This window comes from Eumetopias jubatus, unplaced genomic scaffold (genome assembly GCF_037043125.1).
Source record: "Eumetopias jubatus isolate StellerSeaLion01/CBP00866 unplaced genomic scaffold, mEumJub1_p1.0 scaffold_8, whole genome shotgun sequence".
NCBI classification, from domain to species: Eukaryota; Metazoa; Chordata; class Mammalia; order Carnivora; family Otariidae; genus Eumetopias; species Eumetopias jubatus.
In genome coordinates, this window is record NW_028274814.1 from 44,896,065 (window position 1) to 44,914,433 (window position 18,369).

Genomic DNA, 18,369 nt, shown 5'->3' on the forward strand with positions numbered 1-18,369 from the left:
TGAAACATATCACAAAGCACAAATAACCAAAGATAAAGAAGATACTCAAATTAACTCAAGATTATCAAAATACCTGCAATGGATTTTTTTTTAAGTCTTCTCTTGTCTTTCTAATTCTGTACCTATTCCCCATTGGTTGCTTCAAATGTTATTAATTGGATTTTTATTACTATTTCTGTATTTATGTTATGAATGTTACACAAAATGTTCCTCAAAAGGGGAAAAACTCACCACAAAGCACATGTACAATGTTTGCATGACAGTTTGATCTCATTGAAAAAAAAATCAGGTGTAATATTCCCAATTAAAAACCATACTGTTGACCCTCATCCTTACCCCCACATAGACTCCTAGGCCACCTAAATCAGGCCTAGCATCAAGGGACATGATGGACCCATGGCAGATAAGGAATTACCCTGACATCAAGGGACAAAGTAACGATCATCGTTGCTTTCTGCCAGAAGATCATTGATCAAATGGGGCAGAGGGTGGGGTGGGCATGGGGAAGCAGTGAGAAAAAAACTCTCTAAAGGCCCTGATATAAGGGAGGCCAATTTAGATCTCTTTCTAAGTCAACATGACTACATAAACTTTGTTTAAACCAAAAGCCTGATTTAAGGCCTGCCAAGCATCTGCTTTACAAATGAGCAGCCTGAAGGAAAGCCTCCTGTCCTTAAGATGTTGATCAATGCTCCTACTCCCTATATTCTATGATGTTAAAACTCGTGATTCCTGCCTACATATTAATCTATAACTTTTTTGAGAGGTGGTACCTCTGACATATGGATTTATAGCTCTTTATGTAAGAAAGTATATAACCCTGTAAAAACTGTTCATTCCCTGGAGCACTCTCGTCCCTGTGAAAATTGTGTTTCCTGGGCAGCTGTCCTAATTTGGGCTCGAATAAAACTCTCTACTTTCTTCTCGGATTAGAGTGCTTTCTGGCCATTTTCTGTTGACAGAACTATATAGCACTTTGTACTTTATAAGCCATAAGTACATGTACCTTTAATGTTGTAGTTTAGGTGGGAATAGAGGAGTCCTCCCAAATTGGCTTTGTTTCTGTCTTAGTCCATTTGGACTGCCATACCAAAATACCACAGATTGGGTGACTTACAAACAACAGAAATTTACTTCTCACAGTTCTGGGTGCTGGAAGTCCAAGATCAGGGGCCAGCATGGTTGGGTGGGGGCCCTCTTTGGAGTCACAGAATTTTTGTTGTTCTCACATAGGCCTAGGGAGCCATCTGGGGCCTCTCTCTCTCTCTCTCTTCCTCACCCCCTGGGTCTCTTTTAAAAGAGCACTAAGCCCATTCTTTTTTTCTTTTTTTAAGATTTTATTTATTTATTTGTCAGATAGAGAGAGAGAGAGAGAGAGAAAGAGAGCGAGCAAGAGCAAGAGAGAGAGTACAAGCAGGGGGAGGAGCAGAGGCTGAGGGAGAAGCAGGGTCCCTGCTGAGCAAGGAGCCAGATATGGGACTCCATTCCAGGACCCTGGGATCATGACCTGAGCTGAAGGCAGACTCTTAACAGACTGAGCCACCCAGGCATCCCACTAATCCCCTTCCAAAGACCCCCACCTTCTAACACCAGCACATTGGGCATTAGGATTCCCCAACTTGTGAATTTGGCAGGCATAATCAGACTATAGCAGTTACTGCCTCTTGTCAACATTCACTTTCTTTTATCTCTCTCTCCCAGTTACACTTTATTTGTTTTGATATAGCTACACTTGTTTTTTTCTTAGGATTTTTCTTTTTTTTTTAAGATTTAATTAATTTATTTGAAAGAGGGAGAGCAAGAGAGAGAGCACGAGCAGGGAGGAGGGGCAGAGGGAGAGGGAGAAGCAGACTCCGAGCTGAGCTGGGAGCCTGATGTGGGGCTCCATCCCAGGACCCTGGGATCATGACCTGGGCTGAAGGCAGCCACTTAACTGACTGAGCCACCCAGGCATCCCTTCTTAGGATTTATCTATGTCAGAATTTTTCACTATTTGGTTTTACTGAACAATAAATGAATTGGTATTTTGGCAAGCATTGTTTATATTAGAGTTTTTGACAATAATGCAGATACCGTGTATGTTGTAGTGGTGGGATTCTCTTCATGACTCCTGATGTTTCCTTATAGGAATCCTCCTGTAAGGAAGCTGAGATCTACATATGCTACAGAGCCCTGGGGAGATTGTAGCTTTCATATTTGAGTGCCTGGCTAAGGGAGGCAGTGCTAATTTGGCCAATGCCATTCTACATTCAGGGCCAAGGAGGAAATAAAGACTGATCTGGAATCCAAGCAGCTTGTTCACCGGCTGGAGAGTGGCAAAGTCTCAAAAAATTGCTGGGTGGGTTTCAAGGTGATATACGTATTATAGGTAGGCTTGCTGGCATTGCCTCTGCCCTAATTTGTGAAGTTGCTATAATCTGTTAATGAAATTAAAAAGGGGAAGAAAAACTGGCATCGGGGCATCTGGCAGAAGTATTGGTCCTTAAGGTAAGTGCACAGGCTTCAGAACCTTCAGTAGGAACTGCAGTTTCAAGAATCTACTGAGGATCCTTTCTCCCGCTGAAACAAACATGGGGACCAAGAGAAAGCCTTCCTTCATAGGAAGGCTTTTCAGGTCTTAGAGATTCCATAAAAGCAGCAAAAGCCACTGAATGGAAACCATCTGTCCTCTGCATTGTGGAGTCTGGATTGTAGGCAGAGCTCACCTACCAATGCAGCACTGGGCGCCAGAGGCTTAGGACTAAGGAGGGGACTGGAAATGAAATGTTCCATACAGGAGGACCCCCATGTGGTATGTACAGAATACCCAAAGTAACCTTTTTCTAAATGATTTCTTTCACTTGTGCTTAAGTTCAGGAGCTATGGATTCTGAACGGTTGGCATAAACCTAAGGGCATTAAGGTGAGGTCAAAAACTAAGATTTTTCTCCTTCCCTCAGATACTACTGAATTTCTTCAGTCTTTGGCAACATTAAGTACCGGGTTTTGGAAATATAATTTTAATTTTTTCCTGGGATATCTGCTTTGGGGTCTGGGGATGGCTGTTTTCAGAAATTTTGTGGTTGTGGGGCTGGTATTGTGATATTCTTGTGTCTCATGAACTCTTTGGACTTTTCAAAACTGGACTCAGGAAAGGTTGGCCAGGGAGCTAGTACAGTCTCTGAAACCTTGCAGGAACTAACTCTTGCAGATTTCACACCGTTGTGGTTGAAATCCCCAGAGGGCAACGTTGTGACCGCCGAGCAGCAAGGACAGGAAGGGCGCCCTAGGCACAGCTGGGCCTCGACGTCAGGCTCACTGTCCTTGGTTAGAAAGCGGGCGGCTGTACCTGAGCACAGACACACCCTCTGGGCCCACCAGGAACTTCTCGAAGTTCCAGGAGATGTTGTTACCGCACACGGGAGACCAGGTGATGAACCTGTGGCGAAGAGGGGGTGCGCCTGCGAGCCGTTTCCCTCGCAGGTGGGCTCGAACCCGCCGCGGGGTCGGACGTTCTTGAGGGGATTCAGGATCTCTTCGTTCCTGGCTTTCTCTTGATGTGTGAACGGATTGCGCGGGAAGCCGGGAAGCCGGGAAGCCGAGCGCGACCAAGCCCTGGAGCCCGAGGTCCCCGCTGCAGCTCGTTCATCTGGGCGGAGTCCCGAACGGTTGTGCCTAAGAGCGAGGCCACATTCTCCATGACAGCACTTTGTCCCGCAGGGACGCCCGGCTTCCAGGCTCCCCGCAGGCCCGCGGACGTGCAGAGAAGGCCTACACTGAGCGCCGGGCCACCGCTCTGAGCCGAGCGGCGCATAGGGCCGACTATAGGACCAGAGTGCCTATTGTTGGCCTTTCTTAATACCATCATTTAGTCTCATTGCTGAGCTCTGATAGCTATCTTGGTTAACTGAATGTAATCTGGGATGGGAATAGGAGAGGTGAATTTCCATTTCTTGGGTGCAGAATATATTTAACATTAACGTATTGCTCAGTATCATTTTGGGGGCTTCTGGGGCCAGTGGTGCTGAGGGCTCAAAAGAGGAGCAGTGGTTGGCCTTGGGTGAATGGAGCTCTAATTAGATTCCTGATTTTTTCTCCCAGGTAGACTGCCACATCCTTAGTTGATGATATGTTTAATTGTTAAATCTAACAGGTTAAAGAGGAAAAGCCGTGGGAATGTTGGGGGTGGGATGTTTGTACCATCCCTGATAGATCTTTCCTGATGGAGAGAGCGCCATGATATGACTCCATTCCATTTCTCACTTAGCGCTAGGGAGGAAGAGTGACTTATCTAACTGGTAAAGATATGAAGAATAAATGGGCGTGCTGCCTTTACCTTGGCCCTTCTTCCTCTTGGGAGCAAGCTGCCCACAGGGAGCAGATATTCTCTGCTTGAGAAAGCCTTTCCTGGCCCAGTATTGTCCGTGTCTAGAAGGGTAATTCTAATTCTGGGGTTTAATTAGCCACCATTTGGCTTTTACACTAGGCTACTTACTCTATCTTGGCTTTTATTGCTATTAAAGATAATATTTTGAGCTCCATTTGCTGCTTTTGTTTGATTTCTCAATTTCTCTAGAACTTGGAACAGAAAGAGGGATGGTAACTGACATTGTGAATATGATACTTATGATTCTGAGTAACACTAGTGATTATTTTCTAAAATACCCTAAGTATCTGGGTGGCTTGGTTCAGCGTTCTACTCTTGATCTCAGCTCAGGGTTGTGAGTTCAAGCCCTGCATTGGGCTCCACGCTGGGTGTGGAGGCTACTTAAAAAAAAAAAGAAAAGAAAATCTGGGGCGCCTGGGTGGTTCAGTTGGTGAAGTGTCCAGCTCTTGATTTTGGCTCAGGTCATCATCTCAGGGTTGTGGGATTGAGCCCCGCACTGGGGTCTGTGATCAGTGCAGAGTCTGCTTCTCACTGTCCTTCTCCCTCCCTCTCCCTCGGCTCCTTCCCCTGCTCTCTCTCTCTTTCTCAAATAAATAAATAAATAAACAAATTAATTAATTAATTAATAAAATCTTTTAAAAAGTCCCTTTCATGTTTATACACATGTGTGTTAGTTACATTTAATACTAACATGTAAGGTTCTAATTTCTGGTTTGTGTATTAGCATTATCACATCAGCTGGGGTTCAGATGACCCTGAGGGTGACAATAAGCAACATCATGTTTATGACTCCCCATGAATCTGAGCAGATTATGTAACAGTTTCAAAGCTGTCACTCTAAGAGGTCTTGGCTTGAGTTCTTGCTAAAGTGGGGAAGGTGGCAGGGCCCAGAGATGCCATAACATGTGTGATTTGTTGTCTTCTTGAGATTTAGAGAGAAAAATGAAATATTGTAGTTGGATGGCAAAATTGAAGAGGTGAAGTCAAAACACACATGAGGGTAGGAGAGAGTCACTAACTTTTCCAGTGAGTGTTGAATTCAGAAGACAAAGAAGAAGCAAGCCTGGATAATTTGGTAAGATGCTCTCTTTTTTGTGCCGTGTACTGAGGCATGCTGGGAAGCTCTTGAGGAGACGGGTGCTGCTACTGCTGCTGGTGGTGTTTGGAGGTGACGTTGTTGTTTATTGATGAAGGGCTTACTTAGCACTAGATATATGCTGATATATATCTATATGCTAGATATTAGATATCTAATCATGGCTACTGTAGGTCCTGATGTTACAGGATTGCGAGGTTCTTGTCTCATGGAGTCAGAGAAGGAATCTCACGGACACAAAAGGGTGAAGTGAAGTGAAAGTTTGTTAAGTCAAGGTGAGAGCAAAAAGGGAAGAGAAAAGCTCCCTAGAGTGAGAGGGGTCCCTAATGGGTGGCCACTGTGGGCTGTTGCTGGAGTCTTATTGAGAACTGACTGGGAAGACTGTGGCCTTGAGATTCTTGTGCCGTCTTGGTTTGAGCAAGGACTACTGACAACATCCTTAATGGCTCACTTCTCTGAGGTCTGGTCATGTTCTGTAATTACAATGTAGCTGCAAACAAAACAAAACAAAACAAAAACAAATAAAACACGCTCCCTAACATCCAGGGCCAGGTGGTCTGCTTTGTTCCCTTATCTCTGGTTTTGTACACCTCAGCATTTCTCCACATTTGGGATTTCTGCGAGCCTAGTCAGGGGAGTCAGTGGCCTCCTATATCTCTCTGCCTATTCCTTAACCCTTTCCTTAGTCACTGACAATGATAGCTGTGTCTGAGGGAAGTGAGATCTATCTATCTATCTATCTATATATGTATGTTAAAGATTTTATTTGTTTACTTGTCAGAGAGCAAGAGAGAGCACAAGCAGGGGGAGCAGCAGGGCAGAGGGAGAAGCAGGCTTCCCGCTGAGCAGGGAGCCCGATTCAGGACTCGATCTCAGGACCCTGGGATCACGACCTGAGCCAGAGGCAGACACTTAGCCAACTGAGCCACCCAGGCGTCCCTGAGGGAGATGATATTATCCCCATTTTACACACGATAAAGCTGGAGCTCCGAGGGATTAAGTAACTTTTCCAAGGTCACACTCCCAAAAGCTGCTAGTAAATGGTCTGAACTCATTGGCTCATTCAGTCAGTCATTTCTCAGATACTCACTGAGCATGTTGTATCAGCCATTGTTCTTAGTTGCAGGCAATGGAAACCAACTCTGGTAGATATGAGCAGAAGAGGAATTTGTTAAAGGGATCCTGGACTGACTGCTCAGAGAAATGCTGGGAGCACTGAAGTGCCAAGTGTGGAAGCTTCACAGCAGGAACAATGGTCAGAATACGGCTGCCTTGGGGCGCCTGGGTGGCTCAGTCGGTTAAGCGTCTGCCTTCGGCTCAGGTCATGATCCCACAGTCCTGGGATCGAGCCCTGCATATGGCTCTTTGCTCAGTGGGGAGCCTGCTTCTCCCTCTCCCTCTGAGTGCCACTCCCCCTGCTTGTGTTTGCTCACGCTCTCTCTCTCTGACAAATAAATAAATAAAATCTTAAAAAAAAAAAAAAGAATATGGCTGCCTCTGCTGCCCTGTCTTTGCTAGGCCCTAGACACTTCAGCTTGTGACGCTCACCCACTGGACAGTGGAAGCTGCTTGTGAGCACTGCTTCCTCCCTCATCTTTTTTTTTCTTTTTTTAAAGATTTATTTATTTATTAGAGAGAGAGCATACATGTGCGTCAGTGGGGGGAGGGGCAGAGGGAGAGAGAATCCTGAAGCAGAATCCCCGCTGAGTGCAGAGCCTGTTGAGGGGCTCAGTCCCAGGACCCTAAGATCATGACCTGGGCTGAAATCAAGAGGTGGCTGCCCAACTGACTGAGCCACCCAGGTGCCCCGGTCTCTTTCCTCTTCCTGCAGCCCCCACTGTCCCCAGAGGCTCCATAGTCCCTGCTTCTTGGTATGACAACCTCTGGATTCAAGGCCTAGGCAGATGCCTCTGATGAGTGGAGCATGAGTGCATGGGCCTGGTCCAGAGCTGCTGGAGTGGGGAGCAACACACTTCCTGCACTTGCATCTTCTCTCCTGGGAGGTGGGCTCTATTCCCAATCATACGATGAGGAACTCTCCAAATGTCGTAAAGACATTCAAACCCTGGGCAGCCAAAGGAACACCAAACAGTCATATGTACATCTACTATACGAATGACACAGCTAGACATGGTGGAGAATGCAGAGATGAATCAGACCCTGAACCCGCCTTCAGAGACCTTATTGACTCATAATTCTCTTCCTTTCAATGTGCACATTTATTTGGCACCATAGTTTGCAAAGTTCTTTCACTCTCACTATTTCATTAGATCCTTCTGACAGCCATGTAAGCAGGCAGAACTGATGTTATCTCCATTTTATACTTGAAGAAGCTAAAAAGTTAGGGAATGAGCCAGTCCTCTGACTCCAGGCCCAGTGCTGAGTGAGTCAACCAGCAATTAATTCCAAGGCATGTGGTTTCCCCATTTTTTAAAAAAGATTCTATTTATTTATTTGAGAGAGAGAGCGATCGGGGGGGGGCGGGTTAGAAGGAGAGGGAGAAGCAGGCTCCCCGCTGAGCAGGGAGCCCAACTCGGGGGCTGGATCCAGGACCCCAGGATCATGACCTGAGCTGAAGACTGACCCTAACCCATTGAGCCACCCAGGCGCGCTTCCCCTGACATTTTAACTCTCCTGAAATCAGGAGGCATCTTATCATCAATGGTATATCGTAGATTAATTGGCAGCCTAATTCCTAGTGGCATGTAAACTAAGGGAGCATCTTCAATTGTTAAGGTGTAGATTCACTGGAATGCAAGTCACTAGATAAGGGTAGGAAGTAAAGTAATAAGGGACATAAAGGTAAGCCAAGAGATCAGGGAAGATTTTGTGGGGGGATCGTACAGCCCACCATCCCTCTGTCCCTTATCTACAACTCTGAATTCCAAAAGGCTTCCCCCCACCCCCCAAGTTTGGCACCAAAACTCATTTGTCAGCAAAACCTGACCTGAACTGATGTGAAGTAATTTATAACCATAAGGGATATGTAAATATAATATATAATTATAACCAAATAATAATTTTAATTATTCTACTTACCATGAAGATCAGTATGCGTAGCAGCAGAAATATTAATGTTTGATAATGGAGCATTATTCCAGCCCCTCGAGGGGAGGGAGAGGAGGAGGTGTTACCTAATATTGGGTCCATGTACTGCACTGTCTTTTTAAAATCTGTAAAATTCTGAATCTTGAAACTCATTTAGACCCAAGGGTTATGGATGAGGGACTCTGGATTGTACCTGACCTGGGGCTTGATTGGTGGATAGAATTTAGATGTTTGGAGATGTGGAGGGGATTTTAGGAAGAGGAAGAGCATCATCCCACACCAGCTTAGGTCTAGGTCTAAGTCATTATCCAACCGTTAAATTTGCTTTAAGAGCAGAGATGACTGGCATCTCTCCCTTAAGTTGTGATTCATACATTGTTGGAGGGTTGGACATTCTGGGTTTGGCTTTTTCCCCCACAGTATTAATCCCCTCCTTTTCCCACAAATCACCTGACTTCTCTGAAAGCTCTAACACACCCTTTGGCTGGAAGAGAACATTAAGCAATCGGTGGAATTCCCCACTCCTTCTTTCTCCCCCTGGAGCCCTGGATGGAGGGACCTTGGGCCTGACCAGAAGTATGCAATTCTTGTTTCAAAAGCAGAGGGAGCTCCAAGATCAAGGCTGAGTTACCCTTTCCCTTGTCATGGTCTCCCAGCCCCCTCTTTGTTTAGATCAGGGAATTTCAGACATGCACACTGGGATAGAGAATCATAGGAAGAGAACCGGGACAGGGAGGCCGGCGGAATTCCTGCAGAGGGAGCGACCAGGCCCGGTGCTGCTCTCCCTGGGAGCTGGCAGGGTCGCCCAGCATGTCCATTGGCACGAGAGAAGGGACTGACCCACTTGTTGCCATCCGCTTCTGAAGGTAAAAACCTTAAAAACTGAAGAGCAGAGCTTTGGTGGAAGAAAAAGAAAGGCAGAGAACTTCACATGGGAAGGTTTTGGGCAAAGATCGAGGGCTGGAAGGAGCAAAGTAAAAGAAGGCAGAATATAGGTTGCCCTTCCCCTTTTCCTCGCGGTTACCCCACTACTTACCATCATTTCCAGGGTTAGAAACATTTTTGGCAAGACTCTCTGAGGAACTATGGAAAGATATCTCATCTTTTTTAATAAAGGAAAAAACCCCAAACCCTGGAGAATTAACGTAGGAAATTGAGGGGATACATTTCCTTTCCTTTCTTTGTGTGTTTCTTGTCATTCAGCTGCCCTTTGTCTCATTCCCCACCCAACCCTGTCTCAGACCACTTCTCCCAAGGTCGCTGCCTTCCCCTAGTAAAAGAAGCTCATCCTTCCATCAGTGGTCGTGGGGGAGAACCGACAGAAATATGTGCACTAATAACCATAGTAAAGAGAGCTGGTATGAAGTGATCAAGGGGATCTTTGCCAAAAGAGGAGGGAGAAATGTCCTAGGTGGCTAGTCATGATGGGGAAAGGCTCCTGAAAACCTGAGTGGAAATGGGGATATTGTTTTGTGAGGGCAGGAAAGAGACTGATAGAGTGGGGACAGGGGTCACTGGTGGGGGTGAGGGAGGAGGAGGAAGAAAATTGGGAGAAAGCGCTCATGTTTTTTTTTGGAGAAAAGCTGGGAGAAGATCCAGAGAAGCAATGGGAGAAGGATAAGATCTAGCTTTAGTCTAGAAAGTGAATTGCAATGGAACCAGGGAGGGTATGAGATGACAGGCATCCTGTGCTGATCAGTGTATTGCTTTGTTTAACCTGTGTGTTACTCTTATGAAGGTGACACCGAACCCCCAGGTGACCCCCATCACCAAAGCAGGTGCCTGTGTTTGTTTGACAAATACAGCCAGCCCGGCCACCCCTTTGCTCCAAAGTCCAGAGGTTCAGAGAGCCAGGAGCTAGAGGCGTGCTCTTCACCAGGGATGAACAAATTGCCAGAGATGTGGTAAGTGATCACGAGTCTACAGAGATGTACATGGACTCTAGTCCCTTTATCTGCTCTAGAAAACAGCTCAGATCTGAAGCTCAGGTTTTGGTTTGACGTAGGCCTTTTTGCTCTATTCCAGCCTAAGATCCTCCTCGCATGTGCTGTTGCCCTCCTCCCTTCTACCTATTTCCCTCCCTTTCCCCTCCCTTCTACCCAAGACAAATGCTAGGGCACTGCACTAGTCTGCCAGTACCTGGGTCACCCCCATCTCCATATGTTTTTTTTTCAGGTGCATTGTCCTGTTTTCCCTTTTGGCATCCGTTGATGCTGAGCCGACTATGTATGGGCAGATCCTGTCCCCTAACTATCCTCAGGCATACCCCAATGAGATAGAGAAATCTTGGGATATAGAAGTTCCTGAAGGGTATGGGATCCATCTCTACTTCACCCATCTGGACATAGAACTGTCAGAGAACTGTGCATACGACTCAGTGCAGGTATATTATAATAAGCACATAAAGGATAGGGCTGGGTTGGTGGTGGTGGAATGTTCTATTCTTTCTGTCCCCTTCTCTGACCTCCAATGCCAACAATATTACCCTTTCTCAGCTTCCTTTTGACTCTTTTCTTAGATAATGTCAGGAGACTTTGAAGAAGGGAAACTATGTGGACAGAGGACCAGCAAGAATCCCAACTCCCCAATTGTGGAAGAGTTCCAAGTGCCATACAATAAACTCCAGGTGATCTTTAAGTCAGACTTCTCCAATGAAGAACGTTTCACTGGGTTTGCTGCATACTATGTTGCTGTAGGTAAGGCTCACCGTTCTCTATGTTCCTTAGTGATCCAGCCAAAAGATTAGAAGCAGAACAAACACTGAGCGATTCTGTGACTAAGGATTCTGTTTATAATTATAACTCTTATGAAGTGTTGACTGGACTTGGGTATGTCCATGAATTGCCTTTGTGAAATTCAAACACAAGATTGTATCTCAGAGATGATAATGGTAAAAATAGGTAATAGATAGTAACTTACTGAGAACCACTATAAATTGGGCACTGTATTAGGAATTTTACCTATATTAACTTATCTTCACCTCAGCTCTTCAAGGTAAGTATAATGATCTCCACTTAAAGATAAAGAAAGTGAGGACTAGGGAAGTTAAGTAACTTGCCAAGAATCACACGAGGAATGCATGATATTCAAACCCATCCAATGGCAAACAAACCTTCAAATTCTGCATGCTTCTACACCTAACTCCAGGTTAAAGTGAAGTTAGAACATCTCGTAAAGCTAAACTATTATTCGGATTTGACAGAAATACCCAAATCCTCTAAAGTGGTAAGTGTACTGATTGCACTTCCCCTCAGAAGACATTTAACCATGTTTAGCCTATAGAGTGTTGTCTCTGGAACCGAAATGCTCTGTTTGTGAGAAAGGCCAAGGGTCTCTGGCATTGAGAGCTCCCTTATAGCCATGCAATGGCAGGGCTCAACTCCAGAATCAGAATCATGGAGAGTAATATAGAATAAAACCATCCTGAAATACGATTCGTTCATTCATGTTAGCAATAGGCCTTTCTTAATTTTTCTTACCCTTGTAGTTTTGGGTTTAAACTCATTCTTACTTCTAGGTCTTTGTTCTTGACTTCAATCTTTCTCTACTTTTTCTAGATATAAATGAGTGCACAGACTTTGCAGATGCCCCTTGTAGCCACTTCTGCAACAACTTCATTGGTGGTTACTTCTGCTCCTGCCCCCCAGAATACTTCCTCCATGATGATATGAAGAATTGTGGAGGTGAGCTTGGCATCAAGTGGGGGGCATGTTCCCTGGTACTTGGAATGGCTTGAGGCTTCCCAGTTATAGCTTTGTTGACCCTTCCAATTTTGACTAGCTTCAGCCTTGCTTTGGCATCTGTCTTTAGTTACCCAAAAGCTGTGGGGGAGCCACAAGAGTGGAGGAAGACAAGCCTACAGGGTCAAGTTAAATAATTGGAGAGGAGAGATAGATGCCTGTGAAGAGTCTACCTGGGACTGTTCATAACCATGAGGGGCTCTATCATAAGCAATGTGATGGAAACCCAGAAGGCATTGGGTATCTCTATTGATTTGTATCGGGTGTGTAATTGTGGCATGTGGGCTCCAGTCAGGGATGCTCAGTTCATGAGAAGAGTCATAGAATGGGGCAGGATCTCCTTTCCTTGACCCTATATTTCATTCCTCTTTTTTTTTTTTTCTTTTTCTCCCTTAGTCAATTGCAGTGGGGATGTATTCACTACACTGATTGGGGAGATTGCAAGTCCCAATTATCCCAATCCATACCCAGAGAACTCAAGGTGTGACTATCAGATCCTGTTGGAGGAGGGATACCAAGTGGTGGTGACTATGCAGAGAGAAGATTTTGATGTGCAACCAGCTGATTCGAAGGGCCACTGCCCTGACAGTTTACTTGTGCGTGATGATTAGTTATCCTCCCAACTCACACGGAGAGATTTCTCCTCAAAGACAAGCTGTCTTTCTTTCTGTCCCCTCTTTTCTTCCCCTCCTTCTTATTTTATGTTTCTTTCATTACCTCCTTTACTTTTATCCCCTCCATTTTACCTCTTTCTTTTAGTTCTTTCTCTCTGCTGATTTCATCATTTCATTTCTTTTCAGTTTGTTGCAAGAGACAAGCAGTTTGGTCCTTACTGTGGTAATGGATTCTCTGAGCCACTAAATATTGAAACCAAGAGTAACACTCTTAATGTCATCTTCCAAACGGACCAAACAGGGCAAAAAAAGGGCTGGAAACTTCGTTACCATGGAGATCGTGAGTAACCTAGAAGTTGCTCTTTGGTGTTACCAAAGTCCCTGGACAATGTAAGATCCAAACAGGTAGATTGTTATATGGCTAGGTATCCTGAGAGACTTCACTTCTTCAGCAAGATCTAAACCTGTCAGTGGTTGTAAAAATGCCTGAACCTCTAGGAATCCTTTAACTGGGCTTGCAGGTGCAGACAACTTGGGGTGGTTAGTTAGTATGTACTAACATGGCTGGGTGGGTGGAACTGGCTCAATGACTTCCTGGAGTATGGGCAATACCATATTATTTTAGACATCTCCATTGGGATGTTAGGCCTCAGGATTAAGGACTACCGAATGATTTCAGAAAGTGTGAGGATGATATAAATAGAATAGAGTTTCTCCAACTCTTTGGTAATTTTCTTTTTCTGTCCTTTCCAAGCAATTCCTTGTCCCAAAGAAGTCACTGCCAATTCTGTTTGGGAGCCTGAGAAAGCAAAATATGTGTTCAAAGATGTGGTAAAGATAACCTGTCTGGAAGGGTTTGAAGTTGTACAGGTAAAGTACTATTAGGGTCTTCTCCCTAATCCTTACATCAGGATGAGCATACTGGAATTGTCTAATGGTTTACTGAATGTCCTTGTTTGAGCAAGGTTTAACACATTTTCCACAAACAGAACACCTCAGGATCTTTAGTCCTTCCTTGTGAGTCATGGCCAGATTGACACTTTCCTTCTGCCTTTAGTCTTCCTGGGGAAGGGGATTTGATATGCTGGGGCAAAGTTGTCTTTTAGCCTTAACTTCTGGGTGCTTTGGGTCATTCTACTAAGATGTCCCCAAGCTTCTTGTGGTCAGGACTCCTCACTGATCCAAGACCAGAGATCAATTTCATTTTTGACTTTGATTTCCCATATCTCTCCTTATAAATTAATGGTGGTGTGTATTATTCTCCAGGGAAGTGTTGGCTTGACATCTTTCTATTCTACTTGTCAAAGTAATGGAAAGTGGAGTAATTCCAAACTGAAATGTCAACGTATGTATTTTTTTAAAAATGGGACTCTTTCCCCCCCTTTTGATGGGAATTAAAAGATCAGTTCATCAAGATTCAAATTCATATTTTCCTCTTAGGCTTGTGAGAGAGGGGGTTGGGTTTCTTTTAAGATTTTATTTATTTATTTGACAGAGAGAGAAAGCACAAGCAGGGGGAGCAGGAGGGGGAGACGCAGGCTCCCCGCTGAGCAGGAAGCCTGTTGCATGAACCCTGGGATCACGACCTGAGCCAAAGGCAGACGCTTAATCGACTGAGCCACCCAAGCACCCCATGGATTTTGTTTCTGAAGGGAAGCCATCCATGAAGGGCCAGCCCAGATTTGGTCCTAGACTGGGAAGACTAGCAGGTTTCTTTCAAAGAAAGAGGCCATGGGATTGGTAGAGTTAGTAGAACTATAGAAGTCCATTCCCGGCTTCTGCAGGGTCCTCCACCAACCACTGAGAAGCAGGTTCCTCCTTGTAGCTTTCAAGGGCCTATCTGAATTGGCAGGACTCAGTGGTCTAGGGAGATTCATCTCAGGTGCGCTTATGGACGTGGGGGGTGGGAAGGAGTGAGGGACACAGCTGGGAGGATGAAACTGGCTCAGTGACCCTTCCTAGTAGGATGTAACTATCCTAACCATCACTCTCCTGGTTTCTTCTTGTAGCTGTGGACTGTGGCTCTCCTGAACCCATTCAGAATGGTAAAGTTGAAGATCCAGAACATACTTTATTTGGTTCTGTCATTCATTACACTTGTGAGGAGCCATATTATTTCATGGAAGATGAAGAAAGCGGTAGGTTTCTTTGACTAGAGAAAAGAGGAGAAAGAATAAGAGTGCTGGAAAGGGAATAGAACAATCTTTCTGGGTTGGAAGAGAGTTTGGAGAGAAATGAAGGATGGGATGGACTTTATCCTCTTGGCTTAGTCTAAAGATACAGTTTTCCTGTGGGGATATAGGATCATCCATAGGGAATAACAGAAGTCACTGAGCTCAGCTTCACAACTATGGCAGAAATTCCCCCTACAATATCCATTTTCATGTGGTTACTCAGCTTTTGACCAATTATTTAATGTAGAACATACAGGAGTAATGCTTCCAGTGTCAAGTCACCAATACTATGTGACTGGCTTTCTCAATGGAGAGGCCTTATTAGTACTAGATGAAGGACTGGAAAAGGAACAATATGTACCACTTCATTGCTTTTAATTTATTATTATTTTTAAAGATTTATTTATTTATTTTAGACAGAGAGAGAGAGAGAGAGAGAGAGAGAGAGAGAGACAGCATGAGTGGGAGGGACAGAGGGAGAGGGAGAGAGAATGTCAAGCTGAGCACAGAGCCTGTCATGGGGCTCGATCTCATGACTCTGAGATCATGACCTGAGCCGAAACCAAGAGTGGGACCCTTAACCGATTGTGCCACCCAGGCGCCCCACTTTTAATTTAATTTAATTTATTTTCCCACTTGAAACATTTTTCTAATTTCTGCCATAACCCTCTTCTGCTTTGGAAACTGTTTCTTCCCCTCCCTTGGCAGGATAGAGGCCAGAGGCATTGTGTAGAGGGTGTCCTCAAGATTCTTTTCTAGTTGATTTGATTTGATCCCTTCCCCAAATCTCAGAGGAGTTGAGGCTCTGCATGAAAGAGGGAATGGAACAGAGGAGATGTGGTGGTGAGTGTGTCCTGTGTCCCTTGTGCTATTCCAGGAGAGTATCACTGCGCTGGCAACGGGAGCTGGGTGAACAAATTGCTGGGTGCGGAGCTGCCAAAATGTGTTCCAGGTAATGAGGGCTCAATCTCGGGGACAGACCATAGACGCAGGTGCCGGTGTATGGGGCCACTCTCTGAAAGTAGCTGCAGTCCTCTTGGGAAAGGACTTAACCTGGGTCTAGCAAAGTCTAGTCTAGAGGTAGAGACAACACTGGGCTGGGCGGGGGGTGGGGAGGCCTGCCAGGGCCTTGGGGAATTCCTCCCACACTGAGTCAGGCCCACTGACAGGAAATAGAAAGTTAGCCAGTGACGATATCAGATTCGGGGCCAGTTAGGTTTGGTAATGTAGCTGTAGTAAGGGGATGTAGAATTGCTAAAAACAGGACCTGAAAAGTGAGAGTGAGGAATCCACACACAGAAACAAGACCAATTGACTAGCCCAGTTATTATGTAAAAAGTTATCTGGCAACAGTCTATCTGGCATCAAGAAATGAGTTGCAGACAGATCAGAATTGGATAGAAGAAGGCTTTCAGGCAAAGCCAGAATAATAATAATGTCCTGGTAGTAACAACTAGGGGCTGAGCTAGTTAATTGCATTTATTATCTCATTCCAGTCCTTGCAACAACCCTTTGAGATATGATTAGTTCCATTTCACAGATGAGTGAACTGAGTACAAGTTCACAGAGTTAGTAAGAGGCAGGAGTAGACTTTGAACCCAGGTCTGTCTGGGTCCAAAGACTTTTACGCTCACCTCAGCGTCTATTCATGCTGATTGCTGAGCGATTTAGGTAAGCTGACCTCATCTGGAATAAAATTCCATTTTAGTTGTATTTGGTAATGGCAAAGTGATCAAATCTGCAATCAGTGGGGAATGAGATGAAAGAGGAAAGAAGAAAACCCTCTCTTTGTCCTACTTCCATGGACTGCTAGGAGGGACTCAGCTGCAATTAGGACTTCAGTAAAGAAGGCGATAAACACTCCATGGGGCATCAGGAGAAGGTGGGATGTTGCCTCCTCCACCATCATATGAGGTTTCTTTCCCATATGAGGAAAGAATTTCCCAGCACTGTTTTCAGTTGGGCCCCTGTCCCCATGGGCTGAAGTGCGCCTCTAGAGGGGCTGTTCATAGTGTGAGACACTAGCTCATTTGGACTCAGGAAGTCACATTCTGCTTCAGTTTAACCAGTCTCTCCCACAAGCCTGCCTGTGGCTTTGGAAAAGTGAGATGTCTGGTGATTTCATTCAGGATGAATCTGGTACTGAGATGGTTGACCAAATACAGGGTTGGCTATATCGTGCTAGAGGATTCTGACACCTGGCAGGTTTTTGAGTGGTTGGAGGATTTGCAGGAGGCCAGCAATTTATTTCTTGCTCTCTCTCCTCCTGTTCTTGTTCCTTCCTAGTGTGTGGTGTTCCCAGTAAGCCCTTTAGAGGAACACAGAGGATATTTGGAGGAATCATTGCAGAGATTCAAAATTTCCCCTGGCAAGTCTTCTTTTCAAACCCATGGGCTGGTGGGGTTCTCATCGATGAGTACTGGGTGCTGACAGCTGCTCATGTCGTGGAGGGAAACCGTGACCCAGTAATGTACGTTGGGTCCACCTCAGTGGTCACCTCAGAACTGGCAAAAGCCCAGATGCTCACTGCTGAGCGTGTAATTATTCATCCGGGTTGGGAATTCCTGGATGCCCCAGAAACACGAAAGAATTTCAACAATGACATTGCACTTGTGCAGCTGAAAGAGCCAGTGAAAATGGGGCCCACTGTCTCCCCCATCTGCCTGCCAGGCACCTCCTCAGAATACAACCCCTCAGTGGGAGACCTGGGACTGATCTCAGGCTGGGGCCGAACAAAGGTAAGAGATCATGTGATCCTGCTCCGAGGGGCAATGTTACCCGTTGCTCCCTTAGAAAAGTGCCGGGAGGTGAAAGGCAAAAATGTCAAAGTGGATATAAATTCCTATGTTTTCACTAATAATATGATCTGTGCTGGAGGAGAGAAGGGTGTTGATAGCTGTGAAGGGGACAGTGGTGGAGCCTTTGCTCTACGGGTTCCCAATGAAGAGACCCCCAAATTCTATGTAGCTGGTCTGGTGTCCTGGGGCCCCCAGTGTGGAACGTATGGAATCTACACACGAGTGCAGAACTACATTGACTGGATAATGAAGACAATACAGGAAAATAGTACCCCCAGAATGGACTAACCCATACATACACCACCAGCCTCTCCAAGGGCTATGACCAATCTGTTGCTTTCTGTTCCTCTCAATATTCCCATTATTTCACCATGATTGAGAGAAGACTTGGGAGTATGATTTAAATAGAACTTGATTATTGGGATACCTAGCTGGAAGTAGTGTTTGATTATTACATCGTATTGGTCATTTGGTGTGGTCTGAATCTGTGGGGTTCTCTCCCTTGAATTCCAACTATGGGTAACAACATGAGAA

General features: G+C 45.2%; 1 protein-coding gene and 1 pseudogene across 1 annotated transcript; one reads left to right on the forward strand and one right to left on the reverse strand.

Annotated features, from left to right (window-relative positions):
* Nucleotides 1-2,836: 2,836 nt before the first annotated feature.
* On the reverse strand, nt 2,837-8,554 carry LOC148163687 (glutathione peroxidase 1 pseudogene; annotated as a pseudogene).
* Nucleotides 8,555-10,390: 1,836 nt separating this feature from the next.
* Nucleotides 10,391-18,123, forward strand: C1S (complement C1s). The gene is made up of 11 exons (XM_028121121.2): nt 10,391-10,413; nt 10,685-10,892; nt 11,028-11,205; nt 12,067-12,192; nt 12,646-12,845; nt 13,050-13,203; nt 13,618-13,733; nt 14,130-14,208; nt 14,873-15,001; nt 15,915-15,989; nt 17,324-18,123. The coding sequence occupies exons 1-11, from the start codon at nt 10,391-10,393 to the stop codon at nt 18,121-18,123; spliced, it is 2,088 nt and encodes a 695-aa protein (XP_027976922.1).
* Nucleotides 18,124-18,369: the final 246 nt, after the last annotated feature.